The sequence below is a fragment of the Protopterus annectens genome, chromosome 1.part1 (assembly GCF_019279795.1).
Source record: "Protopterus annectens isolate FY-2018-M chromosome 1.part1, PAN1.0, whole genome shotgun sequence".
Lineage (NCBI taxonomy): Eukaryota > Metazoa > Chordata > Ceratodontiformes > Protopteridae > Protopterus > Protopterus annectens.
In genome coordinates this window covers 1,232,418,945-1,232,437,344 of record NC_056726.1, presented here as the reverse complement: position 1 = coordinate 1,232,437,344, position 18,400 = coordinate 1,232,418,945, and the positions used below count along the sequence as shown (strand labels likewise).

At 40.0% G+C, this 18,400-nt stretch overlaps 1 protein-coding gene across 2 annotated transcripts in view; it reads left to right on the top strand.

Annotated features, from left to right (window-relative positions):
- The window catches only part of LOC122809505 (putative zinc finger protein 66), a 449,400-nt gene that overhangs the window by 245,299 nt on the left and 185,701 nt on the right, over positions 1-18,400 (top strand). For both annotated transcript variants that reach the window (XM_044081063.1, XM_044081071.1), the window contains one exon: positions 3,521-3,658. In XM_044081063.1, the coding sequence (XP_043936998.1) occupies positions 3,521-3,658 (138 nt within the window). The remainder of the gene's footprint in view (positions 1-3,520; positions 3,659-18,400) is intronic.

Below are 18,400 nucleotides of genomic sequence, written 5' to 3'. Positions count from 1 at the left end.
AACAGTGTCCATCCCTAACCCTATTTAAGTCTAACTTTGACCAATGGATGGGAAATTGGAAATTCACCCTGAGTCTGGCCCCATGTCTCTGATCGAAGCTAACATACCCCCCACATAATTTCTAGAAACTTTCTAACTGATATACCCCTCCTGATAAACACCTATGATAAATAACTGGGTTAGATTGCACAGACAGGTTTATAAAGCCCTCGGTGGTCATTAGCCTAGTACATAACTATGAACCTATGAATTGCAGTCATGTAATCTGTAAATTAAAAACAAAAAAACACTACTATAAATGCAAGAAAACATCTTCACTGGTTTAGTGTAGTTAAATTTTAATATCCGCTTTCGTTAAAACAAACTTCATCAGAAAATACTTCATACTTAAAATCAGTCGTAATAACTACAAATTCAAATTTCATTTCAACCAATGAACAAAACACTCTCAACTAAGCAATAAAACTGTTCAAGAAACAATAAAAACGGCATTTAACCGTTTAACAACCCCCTAGCTTCCATACTCTAAGAAAGCACTTGATATTTACTGCTTCATTCAAGCTGTGGGGTATCAGCACTTAACTTAATCTGCCACTCTGTTTCTTTTTTCTCTATCTGATTTTTAAAATCACCACCTCTTCTGTCTTCTAAAACTTGTTCCATGACAGTGAATGAAAACTGCTGTGGGAAAGGGAATGCTTACACAAAGAATTGTTGCAATCTTTTAATTGCATAGCCATGCTCTTTTATTCTATCTCTCAAGCCCCTAGTGGTCATTCCCACATAGAAGCTAGAGCATCCTGAACATATATGATGTACACGACTCCTACTGAAGCACCGTTACATCTTCCTGGGATCTTTATAGTGTAATGAAAATGATTTAAATTATATAAGGTCCCTCATGTATAAACCTACATGCTGAACGGGTGTTACATTTATACCCCAACTTTTATTGGTAATAGGTGGACAGATTTTTGTGTTCTCACTTTCTAACATTTCTTTAATACATACATTTTTCTTATAAACAAAAACTGGATTTTCTCCAAAAATGTTATATAATTCGTTATTCCCGGTAATAAGTTTCCAATTATTTCTGATAATATAATAACAATGTTCCATTATATCATTGATGGAACCCAGCATTTTGTTGTTAGTCTTGAACCCTTTATTAAGAATTGGTCCAAACTGTTCTTCTCTTTTAGAAATAAGTTCTTGGACAGTTTTCTGAAGAAAATCAGTTTTATAACTCCTAGCCTCAAAAAAGGAAATGATAGACTTTATCTCTTGATGAAAATAATGGTCATTGCTGACTATACGGGAGGCTCTTGGCCCCTAGGTATATTTCTTTTGATAAAGTTGGTGTTTCTACTACGTTGATGGTGTCCATTGGAAAAAGTATTTTTCCTATGCATTTTGTTGTCAGATCTGTTAAATATCAAGTTCCATTTAAAACTGAACATCTAAAAAAACAAATATTCTGTCCTTTTTTCTCCCTCTGTGAACTGAAAAAATGTGGAACTGATTCATCTGTACACAAAATTCTAAATTATTTACTACTACTTCAAAAATGCAGAACAAGTCATGTACAAATCTCTTGTAAAAGACAACTTTTTATATTCAACAACACTATGCAAAATCTCCCTTTGAACTATTCCACACAGCCCCCGTACTGATCACTGAGGAATGAAGGTTGCTGATAGTGTGGTGTTTTTGGTGTGGCCACAATAAAAATACATACATATTTTTTTACTACTTTGGTGCCGGCCTCTTTTGTTTGACAGAATCTCCCTTTCTTACAAGCCAAGTACTGTGGTGCAGTGGTAGCATTGTCGGCTCACAGCAAGAAGTTCTCTGGTTCGATTCTTGGCTGGGGTGCCTTCTGTGTGGAATCTGCAGGTCCTTCATGTGGGTTTCCTCCCATGTTACAAAGACATGTGTCTGGGTTGTTTCTCCCTGGGCCTCTGCTCAAAAATTGGCTTTGTTCCAAGTTGGACTTTCCTGGTTAACAAATGTTAAATAAATAAATAATAAAACCAGTGTAAGCAGCGGCAACAGTTTCCCCAATGCTATACTCTTCTTTTGCTTGAAAGAGTTTACACTCAAAAGCTCTGCTGTTTTACTGCTCTTTCACTATTTGTGGAATAAATATGTGAACGTTGAGTTCTTGGCGCGTGCGCAGACACACACACACACACACACACACACACACACACACACACACACACACACACACACACACGCATCCCTACCCCCTGATTGCTGAACTGCCATTATTGCAGTAACAGCCTGGTGCCCCTGGTATGTAGTGGCTCCCCCAATCCTTGTACCATGTTCATGGCAGGCAGGTGAACATTGCCTTATGGCCACGTTCTTTACTGTGAAGTGGTAGTGATGTCCATGCTGGTCTACACGGCCAAGCAATTTATTTAATTGCTTGGCCGTGTGGATGTCTTCCTAGAGGAGGTCCTGGGTAAGAGGGCACATGGATAATTAGCATGTTCTTTCCCCCTAGACTGCCTCATTAACATTCAGCATGGCCTCTCGGCCAGCCCTTTGTGGTGCTGCCCACATTCATGGTAGAGGACTGTACAGCACCATGCTAGATGTGGTTGCTGAATCAGGTAAAGGTACTACGGTGTACACACTGAGTTGTACATTTCACAGTACCTTAATGAATCCCGGTCATTATCTTAATGCATTTTATTCACAGACATTAGCCACAAAGTGGGATTTTATTTCAGTCTGGTAGGTGTGGGTTTATATGTTTGTTATATGCATTTAATCTTATGCATTTTAAAGTACTTAACATTATTTTACAGTTATTTTTAAGTACATCAATAAATATTTAAAATGTAAAGGAAATAGTTTGGGAATTTTAAGAATGTTTACTGACAGCTTGCTAACATTATGTGAATACTGAAGACAGTGTCTTGAGTTTTTTCAGTTTGAGATTTACAAATAATTATAAATACCAAAAATTATTTTCCACAGCAGAAAGTATAACTTGCAAATGAATTACTACAGAGTAGTTTTGTATGGCCTACAGTTGACATTGCAGTACAGTTCAGTGGGTCTGTTATCAGACAGTAGGATATGGTCTTATTGTAAATAATGTTGCAAGACTACTATTTCACACAAGTTACTGTCCAGTAGGGGAAGCACCATTACAGAGCTGGTCATTCATAGTACATTTTATTTATTTAACTAGGTAACCTCACTATGCACAATACATCTTAAAACTACAAGCACTGATGGATTAACTGACTTGTTCAAGGTCACAGACTGGTAAATGGTGACTGAAGGAATCAAACCCAGGGCTATTGAATGAATGTTAACAGCCTTAATCCTCTCAGCCAAACTGCCAGCTTATTTCACTGTACTAAATTAGTAAAGGTTTCTCTAAAGTGCTCTTAACTCTTATTTAGTGTGAACAGTGTAAGAAATGTGTTTGTTTCTTCTGCTTGAATTTAGTAGCTCATTATATTTCCCTTTCCTTGTCTGCATTTCACTTAACCTTTAGGGTGTGTAATTCCAACTGAACAGTTGTCATTGATCGAGAGCAGAGTGGAACTCCCTGTTGTTATAAAAGAGGAAGATGATGATGATGATGATGATGATGATGATGAACAGGAGCAGCATTCTGAAACCAGCTTTACTAGTGAGTACATTTTAAGTAGTGAGTTTGTATATAGCTAACTAACTACTGTAGGAAGGCGCTTGTATTTACTTAGCTGTATGAATTAGTATCGCTTTGTAATATACATTTTGCATGCACTGATTAATACCATTGATCTGTAGTAAGTGCTGAGGACAGCTCCTAAGCAGGATGCTACATTCATATCCAGTGGTAAAACTATGTTAAGTGTAATAATGGAATGTATTCAGAGTCAAGGTTTTTGAGTTTTATTCATTTGAAAAGGGAAATGAATGTTGTTGTATCTTTCGGCTTTTCCCAGTTAGGGGTCGCCACAGTGGAACTCCAGTATGCTAATGATTGGCAGTAGATTTCTACGTACCGAGTTGCCAGCCCTGACGCACAACCTTCAACGAAGGTACGAAAAGGGAAATTAATATGGGAGGTTATTCACACAGAAGGCATTTAGAGTCATAATATTACACAGAAAAAATAGAGCATGGGAGGTACAGCTGGATTTCTTGTAAATTTTTTGAAATATGGCAAAATGCAGCTTTGAAAATGCTGCACTGATACAACATAATTAAGGTTTTATTGTGCTATACATAAGGGCCTAATGATTTAAGTAAAAGAGATGAAATGGGAAAAATAAGATTTATGCCAAGAGACTAAATAAATATATACTCATTATTATTTATTGCAGCAGTACTGTTTTATTTATTTATTTTACCTATTTATTAACCATGTGGGCAAATTGTCCCTTTTCAGGGGCAACCTGGCAACACTGTTTGGAAAAGTGACTTCCTAAAAGTCACAATAAGCAAGTGAAGGGGGAAGGAATCAAACCCTGTACCCTGGGCACAGGAAAGAGCTCACTAACAGTTTAGAGCTATAATCCTTTGCGCTAATTGAGTTTGGGTCACCAGTGAACAGTTGAAACAAGACAAGATAGTTATTAACATTTTCCTTCAAATATGCAAACACTGGAGCTATACATTAAACATTTTGTGGCTATCTCAAGGCTATGTGTAGAGAAAATGAGAGAATGACATACTGTTGGGGGGGGGGGTGGCTGATCACTCAGAATTTCAAACATTTCCTGTGTGAAGGTCTGTTTGGGATGTGGAAGAGGTATCCTCCATCTCTAACTTTCCTGTAAAGGAAGTATGCTTAATAAAGGGCAGTACAGTACTTTGTTACAAACTTCTTTATTACAAACTGGTAATACAGGACAGTGTTCAAAACTACAGTCATGAACTGATTCATATTGAAAAGGTTTAAAACCAGTCTCTATATTTTGTCTGTTCTGGGACCAGAAATTGCTAGAGTAAATGACATGGACCTGGCTAGATTTCCTCTCATTATTAAGAGTTAGCTAATTGTAAAGTATTTCCTGTCCGATGAGCTGGTGGCTGATGGATTGGGAGTGAAAAAGAATACTTTGTAAATTCTGTAATGTTATACAGCCACTTCTGTTCGTACTCTCTCTGTGTTACACAGCGCTGATTCTTGTAAATAAGACAGTTTACTAGCCTAAAACTGTAATACCTATTATGGGTGGGATTGGCTCATGAAAAACTACTTAACTACAGATCTAGCTTTCTCTTTGTTTTCTAAATCAGTGAGAATTTCATCTGTTAGTTTATACAATGTCTGGTATATTTCAGTCCTGAGCCAAACATAGTATCTTAAGAGATATCTGAGTGTCTGAAGCTGTTAGTGGATATACCCACTGCATCATAAACGCACATGAATATACACACTTCAGTTTCGCCTGATGCTGAAACAAGTTTCTCCATTTTTTTCATTTACCTCAGTCGTGAAGAAGCTGAGTTACTCTTGTAAGTAGTTTAAAACTGTGATCTGACATGTGATCATATGATGTAAGTAAACCCTGACTGACAAATTGGTAGGGGGAAAATTAAATTTGCTGTATCTGTCTAATATCTTAGGGTCTCTGTTAAAAGATAACAAAGATAGACATATAATCTTGTTCAGATGTTTGCCTAGTATTAATTGCAGTTGTAGTAGTGACAACTGTGAGACTGTTTAAAAAACTGGGCTTTCTGTAGGACTGTCTATAGCCTGTCTACCTTCTTCTGGGACTGGCACCTGGTGTGCTGGAAATTTGTTATGTTTAAGGAATATAATTCCTTTAAACATAACAAATTTCCAGCACACCAGGTAATAGTAAGAGAGTGGTCCATTTGGTTTCCTTCATCTTCAACATTTTGTAATATTTTCTCTTTGATGATGTACCCATGTAATTAATAGTATGAGTAACATAGTGTCCTCTGGGGGAGACCCAGAAACTGAGAAGCATCATCATGGTCTGTATCTAGACCCACAAGAGAATCTGTTTTCCACATGTGGACTCCATCATCCTTATCAAGAGAGACAGAATAAGGACACATTTTCCTTTTTCTCTTTCTATCCTCTAACAACAGTGCCCCTGGTGAGGGTACCATCCCTTCTTATGCCAGAGATGGAAATGTGTGATTATTTGACACCACTTTCATTCAGCAGTAGTGGAGATTCCCACTTCTCCACTGTCATGTGATCTCAGATTAGGTATGTTTAAGTTTGCAGGGGTGTCTAAGGTGACCCCCAACTGAGGGTATGTGAAAGTGTTTATTGGCAATTTGTTGCACCCCATTTATGTTTTTTTTTTACTTTTGATCAAGGTGTCCTTTCCAGAAGAAAAAAGTGTGTCTAATATTCTCAATAATAAAAAATGGCTGTTGTACAAGCCTTTCAACTGATAAATGCACTTCTGAATGCAAAGTATAGCTGAGAAAATAATAGCTCTGAGGTATTAGGAACTGGTGTAGTAATACAGGAACATCATGCCACTTTGTTATGGAATGGTACTGGATATATAAGGGTGTAAAGCAGCTACAAAAATATATTCAGGCCCCTGCAGTTTCATTGGTGAGTAAACCCAATTGTTGTGACTTCCTGCTTCACTAACCATTACCCAAAGTTATGCACTTGACCTTTGTGAGTTCTGTAAGTATGATAACTAGGAAAATACCACGTTGTCTAGGTCTTGTAGTCTGTGTTCCTTTAATGGAAAGAATTGAATACCCTGCTTAGGTCAGCAGATACTACTCCAGAAAACTGTCATTCATTGATGTTGTAACTGGAAGAGGTAGGAGTGAAAGCAGTGTAGTATCTTGTGGCACTTTCAAAATCAGTTTGGGGCATCATTAAGAGGTCACAATAGTTTAGGGATTTACAAAGCTGGCCTCAGATTATTTCTTCATTGTTTTTTGTTTTACATCTTATAGGTCAGAGAGACTGGGGAAGATCTGATATAGCTAAAATCATTTTGGTAAGATGATTGAATTTGTCCATAGCAAAGTGACAAGTTGAAATTTCAGGTTAAACATATAGAGATAATTGTATTCAGTGGGAGGGTTAGAGCTAACTGGTACTACACACATGACTTTAGCAACCACACCAGTATTAGCATCTGCTGTGCAGCTTGTGATGATGTGGGCTAGTGCCAGCATAGCCAGCTGGAGTTCTGTAAAGAATGATATGTCCTTTGAATATCTAACTGATTTATACAAGATGTTTGTTACAAATGTATTAGAACTGTATGGCATTTGAATATCAAACTGATTTGCACAAATGCTTATGTTGCAAATGTATTAGAACTGTATATTATTTGAAAGTCAAAATGTGTTTGTAAAGTTGCTAGTGTTAAAAAATGTATCAACAGTTGGTCCTGCTAGACAGAGAAGGAATATACATGTCAGATTGTATGTATATATTGTAACAAAGGACACTGGAAGAGAAGCGGTTAATCTCAAGTTCAGTTAGTTTTGGAAAATCCTTGAAATTAAATTAGCTGTTAAGCCATAGACACAGCACACCACCATGCTGAATGGAACCAGAGACGGCATGTCTGAAAGAAGCCATTGTTTAATAGCCTCTGTAAAGAAGAAGGGTAGTACTGTAATTGTTTCACGGTTCCAGGGCACTGTCATAAATATGTAGATATGTATTGTAGCTGTCTATGCTAAATTCCTGTCTGAGCTTCAAAGGGGGATACTGTAAGAACCTACAGTCAGGTGACCAGATAAGGTCATTCTGCCAGCCATCTTGGAGATTATATTTTAGATATTGCATTGGGAAATCTCTCAGTATTGAGTATTCTGTTTGGGAACCTGACTAAAAAGACTGCTCATGTATTTCATCTTGCCCTGCCCAAGTAAGTTATTAGGGAACAGTAGTTTCTTTAGATCAGTCAGGAATATATAGCAAGATTAGTTTATTACTGTTTGTCTATATTTGTCTGAGACTATCCATCAGTATTATTTTTAATATTTCCTGTGATTCAAACTGTGTACTTTGCTGCAAATATATATTCACTATTTTCATGTTCTTTTTATTATTTATTATTATATATATTTTAAACTTTTATTGTGGCTGGTCGTTTTAGAAAATATTTAACCTTTGAGAGTGCTTATATTTCTTTGGTGACACTGTGGGGCCACTCCTGAGAGTCTTGCTGTGAGGTCAACTACTACCATTGTATTAGCATTAATATTAAGGTCTACTTCACTATGTCAAAAGCTGACAATATCTAAGTATGTATTGTCGGCAGCACAACATCGAAAGTGCAGAACATTGTGCAGGTAAACGGAAATCTCTGTAGGGGGAGATTTCTGTTTACCTCACTGTAGTGCGGTCTCAGAGTTGGAATATTTAAGTAGGGGGTGTGGGGGTGCAGCCCCCCATGTTGGGGGTGCTGGGGGGGCTTTCCCCCCTGCCTACGCTAGTTAGTTTTTATTTTTGTTTGTTTTTTTTAACATTATTCTATGTTTTACTACTTCGATCACTAGAGGCCGACCTTTAGTGATTCGATGTAGTAAAATTTCGATAACGTGATATAGACGCTAATATTACATGGTGTAATTGTCACCCTTTGTTAAGGGCCTTAGAGTAGCTTATTGTGGGGTGTCTGGTGGCAGTGATAACTTCCTTATACTCTGGGCAGAAGGGGGTGCAGTGGGTAAATCTGTGCCAGCCTTTCCCAGGTGTGTGTGTGTGTGTGTGTGTGTGTGTGTGTGTGTGTGTGTGTGTGTGTGTGTGTGTGTGAAAAATCAAATCACACAGTGTGTGCATGTCAGCTACTTGGAGCAGGGACATGAAGCATTGATTTTACTGTGTGGGTCCTGGAGGACATGACTTGGGCACCCAGCTGAGGACTTAACCCTATAGCTGTGCTAGTGGAGAGGCTTACTGGGGTCCTGGAGGGAGACAGAAATAAGAAATCTAGACTCTGGGCTGACCGCTTTCCCTGTGTGTTCTTAAGAGAAATTGCACTTGGTGCAGAGGGGTGCATCTGGCAATACTGTGTGTATCCATTTGTATTCCAAGTGAATGTCCCACTTCAGTCTCAGTGGTGAGGAATCACACTCTTTGATTACTGGCCCAGAAAGGGGTTGTCACATATTGGTTGGTAGTGGTGGAGTCATCACATATTGGTTGGCAATGGTGGGACCATCACATGTCACATATTGGTGGCAGTGGTGGGATATTAATTGAACTCCTGTAGCCTGTAAGCAGTTGTCAGTAAAGGAGATGTGTACTCTTAGCAGCCACAAGGTGAACATACAGAGTTTCAATTTCACAACAGTTTTATTTATTTTTTTGTTAGTTTAGTTTAGTCAGGGAAAGCAGGCAAGGATGTCAGTAGAGGATTATGGCAAGCTAACAAAAGAAACAGTTGGCCAAGGTGTGTGAAGCCAGAGGACAGGTGCATGCCAGCCTGACTGAAGAGGAAATGATTTTGGCCATAGTTACAGCTCCAGCAAAGACCAGCAACCAGGAGGATAACAAGATTGGCATTGGGGGTGTAAATCCCTTAAAAACAGGACAGTTCACCTTTTGCTCAGAGGACTTAAAAATCTATCTGGAGTTAGAGACTTGAACTGCAGACAAAATGGTTGAAATTAGAATCAGCAGAGTGATTGCAGCATTTGGAGGCTGAAGAAAATGTGAGACGGAGACATTTGGAAGCAGATGAAAATGAGAGACAGAGGCAACATGAAAAGGAAATGCAAAGTCTTCACCAGGGTCATGAAGATAATGGGGAAGGGAGTAACTGTACCCCCGAAGCAATTAAGGTCAGTAAATGTCTTCCTCAGTACCAAGGAGGTGATAATCTTGGTAGTTTTATTCATATATTTGAAAGAGTACGTAAACAATATAATGTTGACCGAGGGCTCGCAGTATAGTTCCTTACTCCCCTTACTCCATGGTAAAGCTATAACTGTTTTTTCCAAATTGTCTGATACTGATTGTTTAGATTATGTTAAAGTTAAGCACTGTTTATTACAATGTTTTCAGTTAACACCTGAGGCTTACAGAAAAAAAGTTTTGTGAGTACATCACAAGACAGATGAAAGTATATGTGATTATTTTGCTGAACTAAGCACTTATTTCATATGTGGGTGAGTGGGTGGATGTCAGGTCACCACTTTTGAAAAGCTGACAGACCTTTTGGTGAGGGAACAAGCCCTTAGCACTTTGCTTGATGACGTGAGAATCTGTCTGGCATACCGAGATTACAACTCTGCAGATGAGCTGGGGATAAAAGGGGATCTCTACTTAGCAAGCAGGGCATCACTGCACAGGAAAGGAATACCCAGTGCTGCACATGGATATAAGGGAATCCATGGTGGGCAGCCTAAACCACAACAACAGAGTCTGCCAGTAAGAAGGGAAGCCACTAGTTCAAGTTCACTGCCAGGATCAAGGGTTAAATGTTTTAAATGTAGCCAGTGGGGCCATGTAGCATATAGATGTCCATGTAGGCAAGGTGGGGAGCAAAAGGAGGGGGGCAGCAAGTGGGAATAACAAAATGCCAGTGGTAGGTTGTCTGGAAGGAACCGGGGTACCAAACTACCACCAGAGTTTGTATCCTATCTTGGTGGATGGAAAACAGGTCACTGCCAAGAGAGGCGCAACCTCTCATATAACCATTGTGAAGCCTGCAGTGGTTAAAGAGGAGCAGTACTTGCTTGGGCAGTCCACTGCAGTCAAAGCTTTCCCATTCCAAATGCCTTTGGTCAGGGTTCACCTTGACTGGGAGGATGGAAATGGAAGCAAGAAATTAGATGTGTTGGAGGATATCCCTGTAGATGTCTTGATAGGGAATGATTTTCATAATGCATTACCTTGTGTTCTTGCAGTGACATGCAGTCAGGTTTGGAGACAGGCATGTGAGTCTGGTAGCTTGGGGGAGACCCAGACAGACCGCACCCTTGAAGCCAGGACTGGTGATGTGACTAATTCAGGGAGGGAGCAGGAACACGGAGCACTGGTATCACAGAGAGGGTGCTGGAGGACTTGGCTTGGACACTCAGCTGAGGATTTAACCCTGTAGCTGTGCTAGTGGGGAACCTTAATGGAGCCCTGGAGGGAGACAGATAAAAAGAAATCCAAACCCCGAGCTGACTGCGTTCCCTGTGTGCTCTTAAGGGAAATTGTACTTTGTGCAGAGAGCTGCAAATGGAAATATTGTGTGTATCCATTTGTATTCCAAGTGAATGTCCCTGTCCAGTGTCTGTGGCGAGGATTCAGGCTCCCTGATTACTGGCCAGAGAAGGGTTGTCACATATGGGTTGGCAGTAGTGGAATCATCACATGTTGTTTGACAGTGGTAGGACCATCACACGTCACACAGCTGTGTGGATGTCCTGATCTCTTCTCCTTCCTCCTCCTCTTGGTACTAACATTTATGTGGTCTTCCTTTTCTGTCCTTTGGGGGGGTGGCCCAGTTCAAAGGAGCAAGTCTAACCGGTGTTAGAGAGAGGTTAGAAGAATGAGGAGGGTATCCTTAAGACTCATCTGATGGCTGGCAGTTGCGAGAGGCAAAAAAAAAAAACAAACAAAGATCTCATACAAGGATTCCTTCAGATGTTCACTGCAGTTTTCAGTAATTTCATGACTGATACCTTCAGCTGTACTGCTTGTGAATAGGGAAGTCTTCAGGGCAAGGCTTGGGTTATTTTCTAATAACAGTACTGCATTTGTAAAGCAGAGTAATAGAATGGACTACAGGGTGTTTTGCTGAGCTAACATTTCAATGTATTATTTGTAAATAAGGATGTCAGATGAGGATCTTTGGTCTTAACTAATGCAGTTGTTTTACTAACTCACTTAATAGTGTTGGCTCTAGACCAAGTACTGTGTTGTTATACAGTGCTGAGATTCTGTTTTACTAGCTGGGAGGATTAACCAAACACAGGCCCTGGATTTGTATCCAACATTGATCTTAGTTAGAGACTGAGTTTTCTTATTGCTGTGTATATGAGAGAACTAAGCACAAGACTTGCAATTTTGGGTAGACCACATTCGTAATTGGTATTGTTAACCAGATGAGAGTTATGCATCTTTCTTTACAGGGATGGCCCAGGACAATCAGTGTGGTTTTGTGACTTAGTCTTATTTACACAATGTGGAGAATGGAACGGATATCTGCAGCGTATGACAGGCACTCACTTCTGTCTGGATTATATCATTAAACAGTACAGCATAGTGTTTGAGGGGACAGTATCACAAGCCAGAATGTATGTTTTTAATCAAATGCTAATGACGTTGCTTTGTTAAGCATGGTTAACAGAAAAGAGTGAGATTTATTTATTTGTTTTTTTTGTTTGTTTGTTTTTTGTCTTTTTTTCAGAGAGTTGGAGACCACAGCCACTTAGCACGTTGTGATGGACACACAGCTTCCATCTGTCCAGACTGATGTCTGGGGAAGCTGACTGGTTGTTGTAACTTGTATAATTGTCTATTGTTTAATTGATGTGGTGTGCCCTTTCTGGACAGGCCCTCAAGTAGTTGTGTCCTCTGCAGAGATGCAGTAATTTTTTCCCATTTGGTCCTTTCTCATCGGTACTACTGTGTTTTGATGTATCTGAGGAACTGGTGCAAAGAGCAGTGATGTCTGGTAGTTAGCAGCAAGGGAGATACAAAGGATGAGCAAAATGTCTTTATCAAGGTTCATCTTCTTCTTAGTGGAAGACAGAACAAACTTCAGAAATCTTGAGTCGGAATACGAATTATACCATCAGTTCTTTTGAACAAATCCTTGGAGGATGCAAGAGCAAAATAAAGAGTTTTCATTTTACTTACATTCTGATGAGCTGCTCGCAGACCATTTGCTGACAACCGAACACCTGCCAGTGGATTCTGGTGCAAAACTGCTAAGTACATAGACCATGTCTGTAAATATACTTTCTGTGAGTTGTGCATCCTTGAATGCAGTATATTCATAGTCTGGAGTTGTGGGGACAAAGTCTGCACATCAGGAAGTGCTGGGGGGCGGGCTTCCTTCTTGCAAAAACAATTTTTAAACTCACTACCCCATTAAAAGTATGCAGTGCATCAAGTGAGAGGAAGAGAGCTGATGAAACTCAGGGGGTCTATATCACCACATCGAATGGTGATAAGTTCAAACACCCTTTGTTCGAACCGAAAAGTCCGAAAGCCCTAAACCGCGAAGTTACAGAACATCGATTTTTTTCCCAGGGAAAAAAATTGATGGGCCCTCTTCTGGGCTTTGCTATTTCCTCCACTGTAGTGCAATCTCAGAGTTGGTATATTTAAATAGGGGGTGTGGGGGTAGAGCCCCCCATTTCAGTTTGTTTTAAAGTTGTGATTTTTTTTTTTTTTTGACGGAGCAGCAATCTTTTTCCCTGGGAAAAAAAAATCGCTGTTCTGTGAGTTCGCTGTTTCAGGTTTTCGGACTTTTAGGTTTGAACAAAGGGCATTCAAACTTATCACCATTCAATGTGGTGATATAGATCCAAACTCAGGCAGTTGGTATTTAAAGTAGATGAATCACAAAGTTATAAATGAGACAGTTGAGAGTAGAATAAAGTTAGACAGTGAGAAAATAAAGTGAATTAAATGGAGCAAGTCAGGGAGGAAGTAGAAAATGGAAGGTAATGCTTAAAATGACAGAACCTGAGGCAGGTTAGACAGCTGTATGTGTAGTTGAGGAAGAAGCCACAGACATTCCAAGCATAACAGGACCTTAAGTTATTCTGCAGGAATAGCTCTTGGATTTATTTTATATAGCGGTTACAAGAAGGGCAGTAGAGAGTGAGTTGTTGAAATGCTTATTGCACAAGAAGGAGTAAAATACAGAGGTAAATGGAATGCTGATTAGGAAGGCATGTTTGACAGGTATATATTAAGGCTGGAAAGCCAAGAGGGAGATCCCTATTAGAATTCTGTGGTGTACAGAACTCCAGATTTAAGTGAAAAGGACGACAGCAGGTTTACTGCATACCCTGATGTCTGAACCCAGATCTGTAGCACAGAGGGAAAAAAATCCCGACTGTGACCTAGACAATGAATAGCATGGCTCAGGCACTGAAATAACAAGACGGGGAGGATGGAAGTGAGTGGCTAATGATGGTTTTCCCATCTTGGGGTGAGGGAATGGTGAGTCCAATAACCAAGCAATGGCTTGGACAACACTGAAAAGGACATGACGTAGGATATGGACTTATTGATCCAAAAGGCAGTAATCACCCTAACAAGCATATAGGTGAAAGCAGGCATATGTATGGTGAGGGTATAAGGTGTCCCTGTGGTCATGGGGTGCTTACATCAGCAAACAAGTAAGGGAGATTGGATCTAACCAGAAACACTCTGCATACCCTGATGTCTGAACCCAGATCTGTAGCACAAAGGGGAAAAAATCCTGACTGTGACCTAGACAACCAATAGCATGGCTCAAGCACTGAAATAACAAAATTGGGAGGATGGAAGTGAGTGGCTAATGATGGTTTTCCCATCTTGGGGTGAGGGAATGGTGAGTCCAATAACCAAGCAATGGCTTGGACAACACTGAAAAGACAAGACTTAGGATATGGACTTATTAATCCAAAAGGCAGTAATCACCTTAACAAGCGTATAGGTGAAAGCAGGCATATGTATGGTGAGGGTATAAGGTGTCCCTGTGGTCATGGGTGCTTACATCAGCAAACAAGTAAGGGAGATTGGATCTAACCTGAAACACTCTCACTGCAGGATGTTGGAGCAGTTACAAACTACCTTATTAGCTGCCTGGATGATGACCCAGCTGGTTGGCCCTTGCCTGCATGCTCAGGATACCTAGGCCAGGGAAAATAACTGGTTTAAGACTGATAGGAGGAGGCTCATTGGTCAGCAGGAATAGAAGCAAGACGCTCATAGAAAAAAAATTAACATTCAGGCAAAGCAAAAAAGAACCATAATTATAGGACATCTAAATCTCCCAAAAGCAGAATGGGAGCTGCCCACACCCAGAATTGAAAGAAAAGAAAAATATTCATTCTGTTCCATCTGAAAATACAGACACCTACAAAGACCGTGAACACTATTGAACACTTCTTAATGTGGTAAAAGGGCCTAAGATGAAAAAGCCTCTGGACAGCAGTGATAAAGTACATGTGTTGTTCACTACCCCTGAAGCTTTTGGTAGATGTACAACAAAACAGAGCTCTGGGGCTGAAGATGGTGCATTTCAGTTACCTAGGATGTACAGTGAGAAGTAACATTGAGACTGACAGGAAATGAAAATGGTTTGAGTTATCTGTACATTCAAAATAAAACTTGAATAAATTAGAGACTTCTCATGGAAGAGAGTATCCCAGGTGAATGGAGAATGCAGTTGTGGAGGAACAAAGGGGATATTCACCACTGTGGGCAGTATAAAGGTACAAAACTCATACTGTATGAAACTACTGTAGAGGGTGATTAAATACTCAGAGCAGTAGAAAGTAACATTTGAGATAATTAGTTTGGATCCAGATTTGGATGCAGCACTACTGACCTGATGTTTGTAATGAGACAGATTGTGGAAAAGTAGTTGGATATGAGGAAAGACACCAACTGGGCTTACCCAGACTTGGAGAAAATATATGACAAGGTCACAAGAGAGCCGATTTGGGCATTTCCACACTGGTTTGAAGTCTAGAAAACACTGGGGTAGAATTAGTTTGGGCTATGTTCAAGGACCCAATCACACAAGTGTGAGTAGTGTTTAGACTCACAGAGGAGTTCCCAGTTGGAATGGGTGTGCATCAGGTTTCAGTTCTGAGCCCACTGCTATTCATACAGGTGATGGACTACATCGCCTAACAGGTAGGAGGGATGTATCAGCAAAGCTGCTGTATGCAGACAATGTCATAATCGAAACAGACTCTGAAGAGAAACTTCAGCAATTCAAAGGAGACTGGAATGCAAAACTATATATGCATGGAATGGCTGAGTATAAATAAGACAGTTCTTATGGTAGTAAATGGGGAAATCAGATTCAGCTAAAAATTGAGATAGAAGGGAAAAAAGTGGAGCAGGTTAACAGCTTCAGGTATCTGGGAGAGATGGATGAGGAGTGGGAAATTTCTGAAGGTCAAAGCTAGAATCAAGAGGGGCTGCAACCAACTGACATAGAGTGTCAGGGGTAGTGTGTGACAGAAGAATGCCAAAGAAGCTGAAAAGTAAGGTGTGCAAAACAGTGGTGCAACCAGTACTTCTGTTTGTTATAAAAACTTGTGCAGTGAAGGCAGAGCAGTTGAGGAAGCTAGAGGTGATGGAGATGAAATGCCTGAGATTGGTGTTAGGCTACACACTGTGTGACAGTTGCAGAAATGATGGTATCAAAGCAGAATCCAAAAGTACATCCAATTGCAGAGAAGGTCAAAGAGAACAGAGTAAGGTGGTTCAGGCACCTGTACAAGAAAGCAAAAGATGATTTGGTGAAGAATTAGGAGAGATGAGAAGAGGGCAAGAGAAAATGAGAATATCCAGGCGATAGGTGGGTGGATTGCATGAGAGAAGACTTGAAACAGGCATGTCTGTCAAAGAAGGTAGGAAAGTGGAATTGTACCAAGAAAGATTATGAGGTGATGCAATACCCTGACCCCATGGGAGTTGATGATAAGTTAAACATTAAAATCACTTTATGCAAAAGTAGCAGACATTATGATCTAGCTTAAGTGTTATTCCTTTTTTAATGAACATGCATGAAAAAGAAAATAATGCATGCAATCTCATGCTACTCAATCTTTAAGATGTGCTGTTCACCTTCTCACTGACATGGAGGATCGGGTCACAGTCGTCTTCTTGTCAGTATTCATGGGGTCGGGGACATAGTCTGGTTCAAAGACAAATCAAATGACTCATGTCAAGCTGAAATGGTAGGTTTCACTGTGAAATTGTTGTAAATGAGAAATATATGCTCGACTGCACAAATGTAGTCTACTCAGTAAGATTTCTGTTTAATTACTTTCTGTGTCCCAGCTCAGACTCAAACTAAATGACTTAGATGAGACACATAAACTGTTGGCATTAAGAGAAAATGCAGTTTTACAGAGATGCCACAGAACAGGCCTGGATGAGTAGTCCTGAAGTGGAACATTCTGACTTATTGAAACAAATGTTCCAGAAAAAATACTCACCTATTTACCATTCATAATCCTGTAAGGTCATAAAGGTCAAGGTCCCCATGAGTACCACTGCAAATGACAAACAGACTTTAACAAACTATCATTCTGGCGGTGCAGTGGTGCAGCGGTTAATGCTGTCGCCTCACAACAAGAGGTTCTCCGGTTCGATTCTCGGCTGGGGTGCCTTCTGTGTGGAGTTTGCATGTTCTCCCTGCATTTGCGTGGGTTTCCTCCCACATTTTAAAGACATGCTTCTGGAGTGTTTCTCCACGGGCCTCCACTGAAAACAGGATCTGTGGAACCTAGTCAGACTTTCCCGGTCAACAAATGTTAAATAAAAATAAAAAATAAATTCAGCATCCTTCAGAATGATAACAATTTCCTTCCAGGAAATAATTTTAATGTTTGCAGTTCTAACTGTCTTACCTAGCTGCAAATAATTATTGCAATACTGGTATTATTCTTCTATGATAAAAGTTTTCTGCTACAAGATCCCTATAACTGAGAAATGACCTGCAATCATAGTATATGTCTGGACCCACTCAACTCAACCAGTGTGGGATTTAGTGCTCTTGACTGACACTTGAAAGAAGAGACAAAAAATATTGTTTTAATCAGAGGTGCTGCAGCAAATTGGCACAGAGTGTCAGAAGAATACCAAAGAAATGGAAAATTAAGGTGTTTACAAACCAGCGGTGTGACCAATGCGTCTGTATGGCACAGAAAACTGAACAGAGAAGCAGAGCAGCTGAGATAACTTGTGGTGATGGAGATGAACTGCCCTAGGTGGGTGGTGGGATGTATGCTGACAGATGGAAACATTGGAGCAGAAGCTGAAGTAGTCCGTTTGCAGAGAATGTCAAGGACAACAGATAATGGTGGTTCAGTTACATGTGAAGAAGATTTGAGAAAGAAAGGAAGAAAGCAAGACGAAATGAGGATGTCCACCCAAGTGATGGATGGACTGTATGGCAGAAGACCTATGACAGGCATCTGACAAGTAGCACAGAGGGCTAAAGCTCCGACTTGTTAATGAGTCTCTTCCTGTTCAAAAGGGTGCAGGGCTTGAATCTTTTCACCTTCATTTGCTTATTCTATCACTTAAACAGGTAGTGCTTTGGGGCAGTTAGGAATTGGAGCTAGGCTTAATGGTCTCCTGGACCGCATACCTAATAACTACCTATGACCCTATGAAGAGGGTAGGAGAGTGGGGATGAATTAAGAGTTGGCAACAACTGGTGTGACATCCTGATGACCCCATGGTGAAAAAAAAAATGGGAAAAGGTGGGTTGATGATGATAAAGTA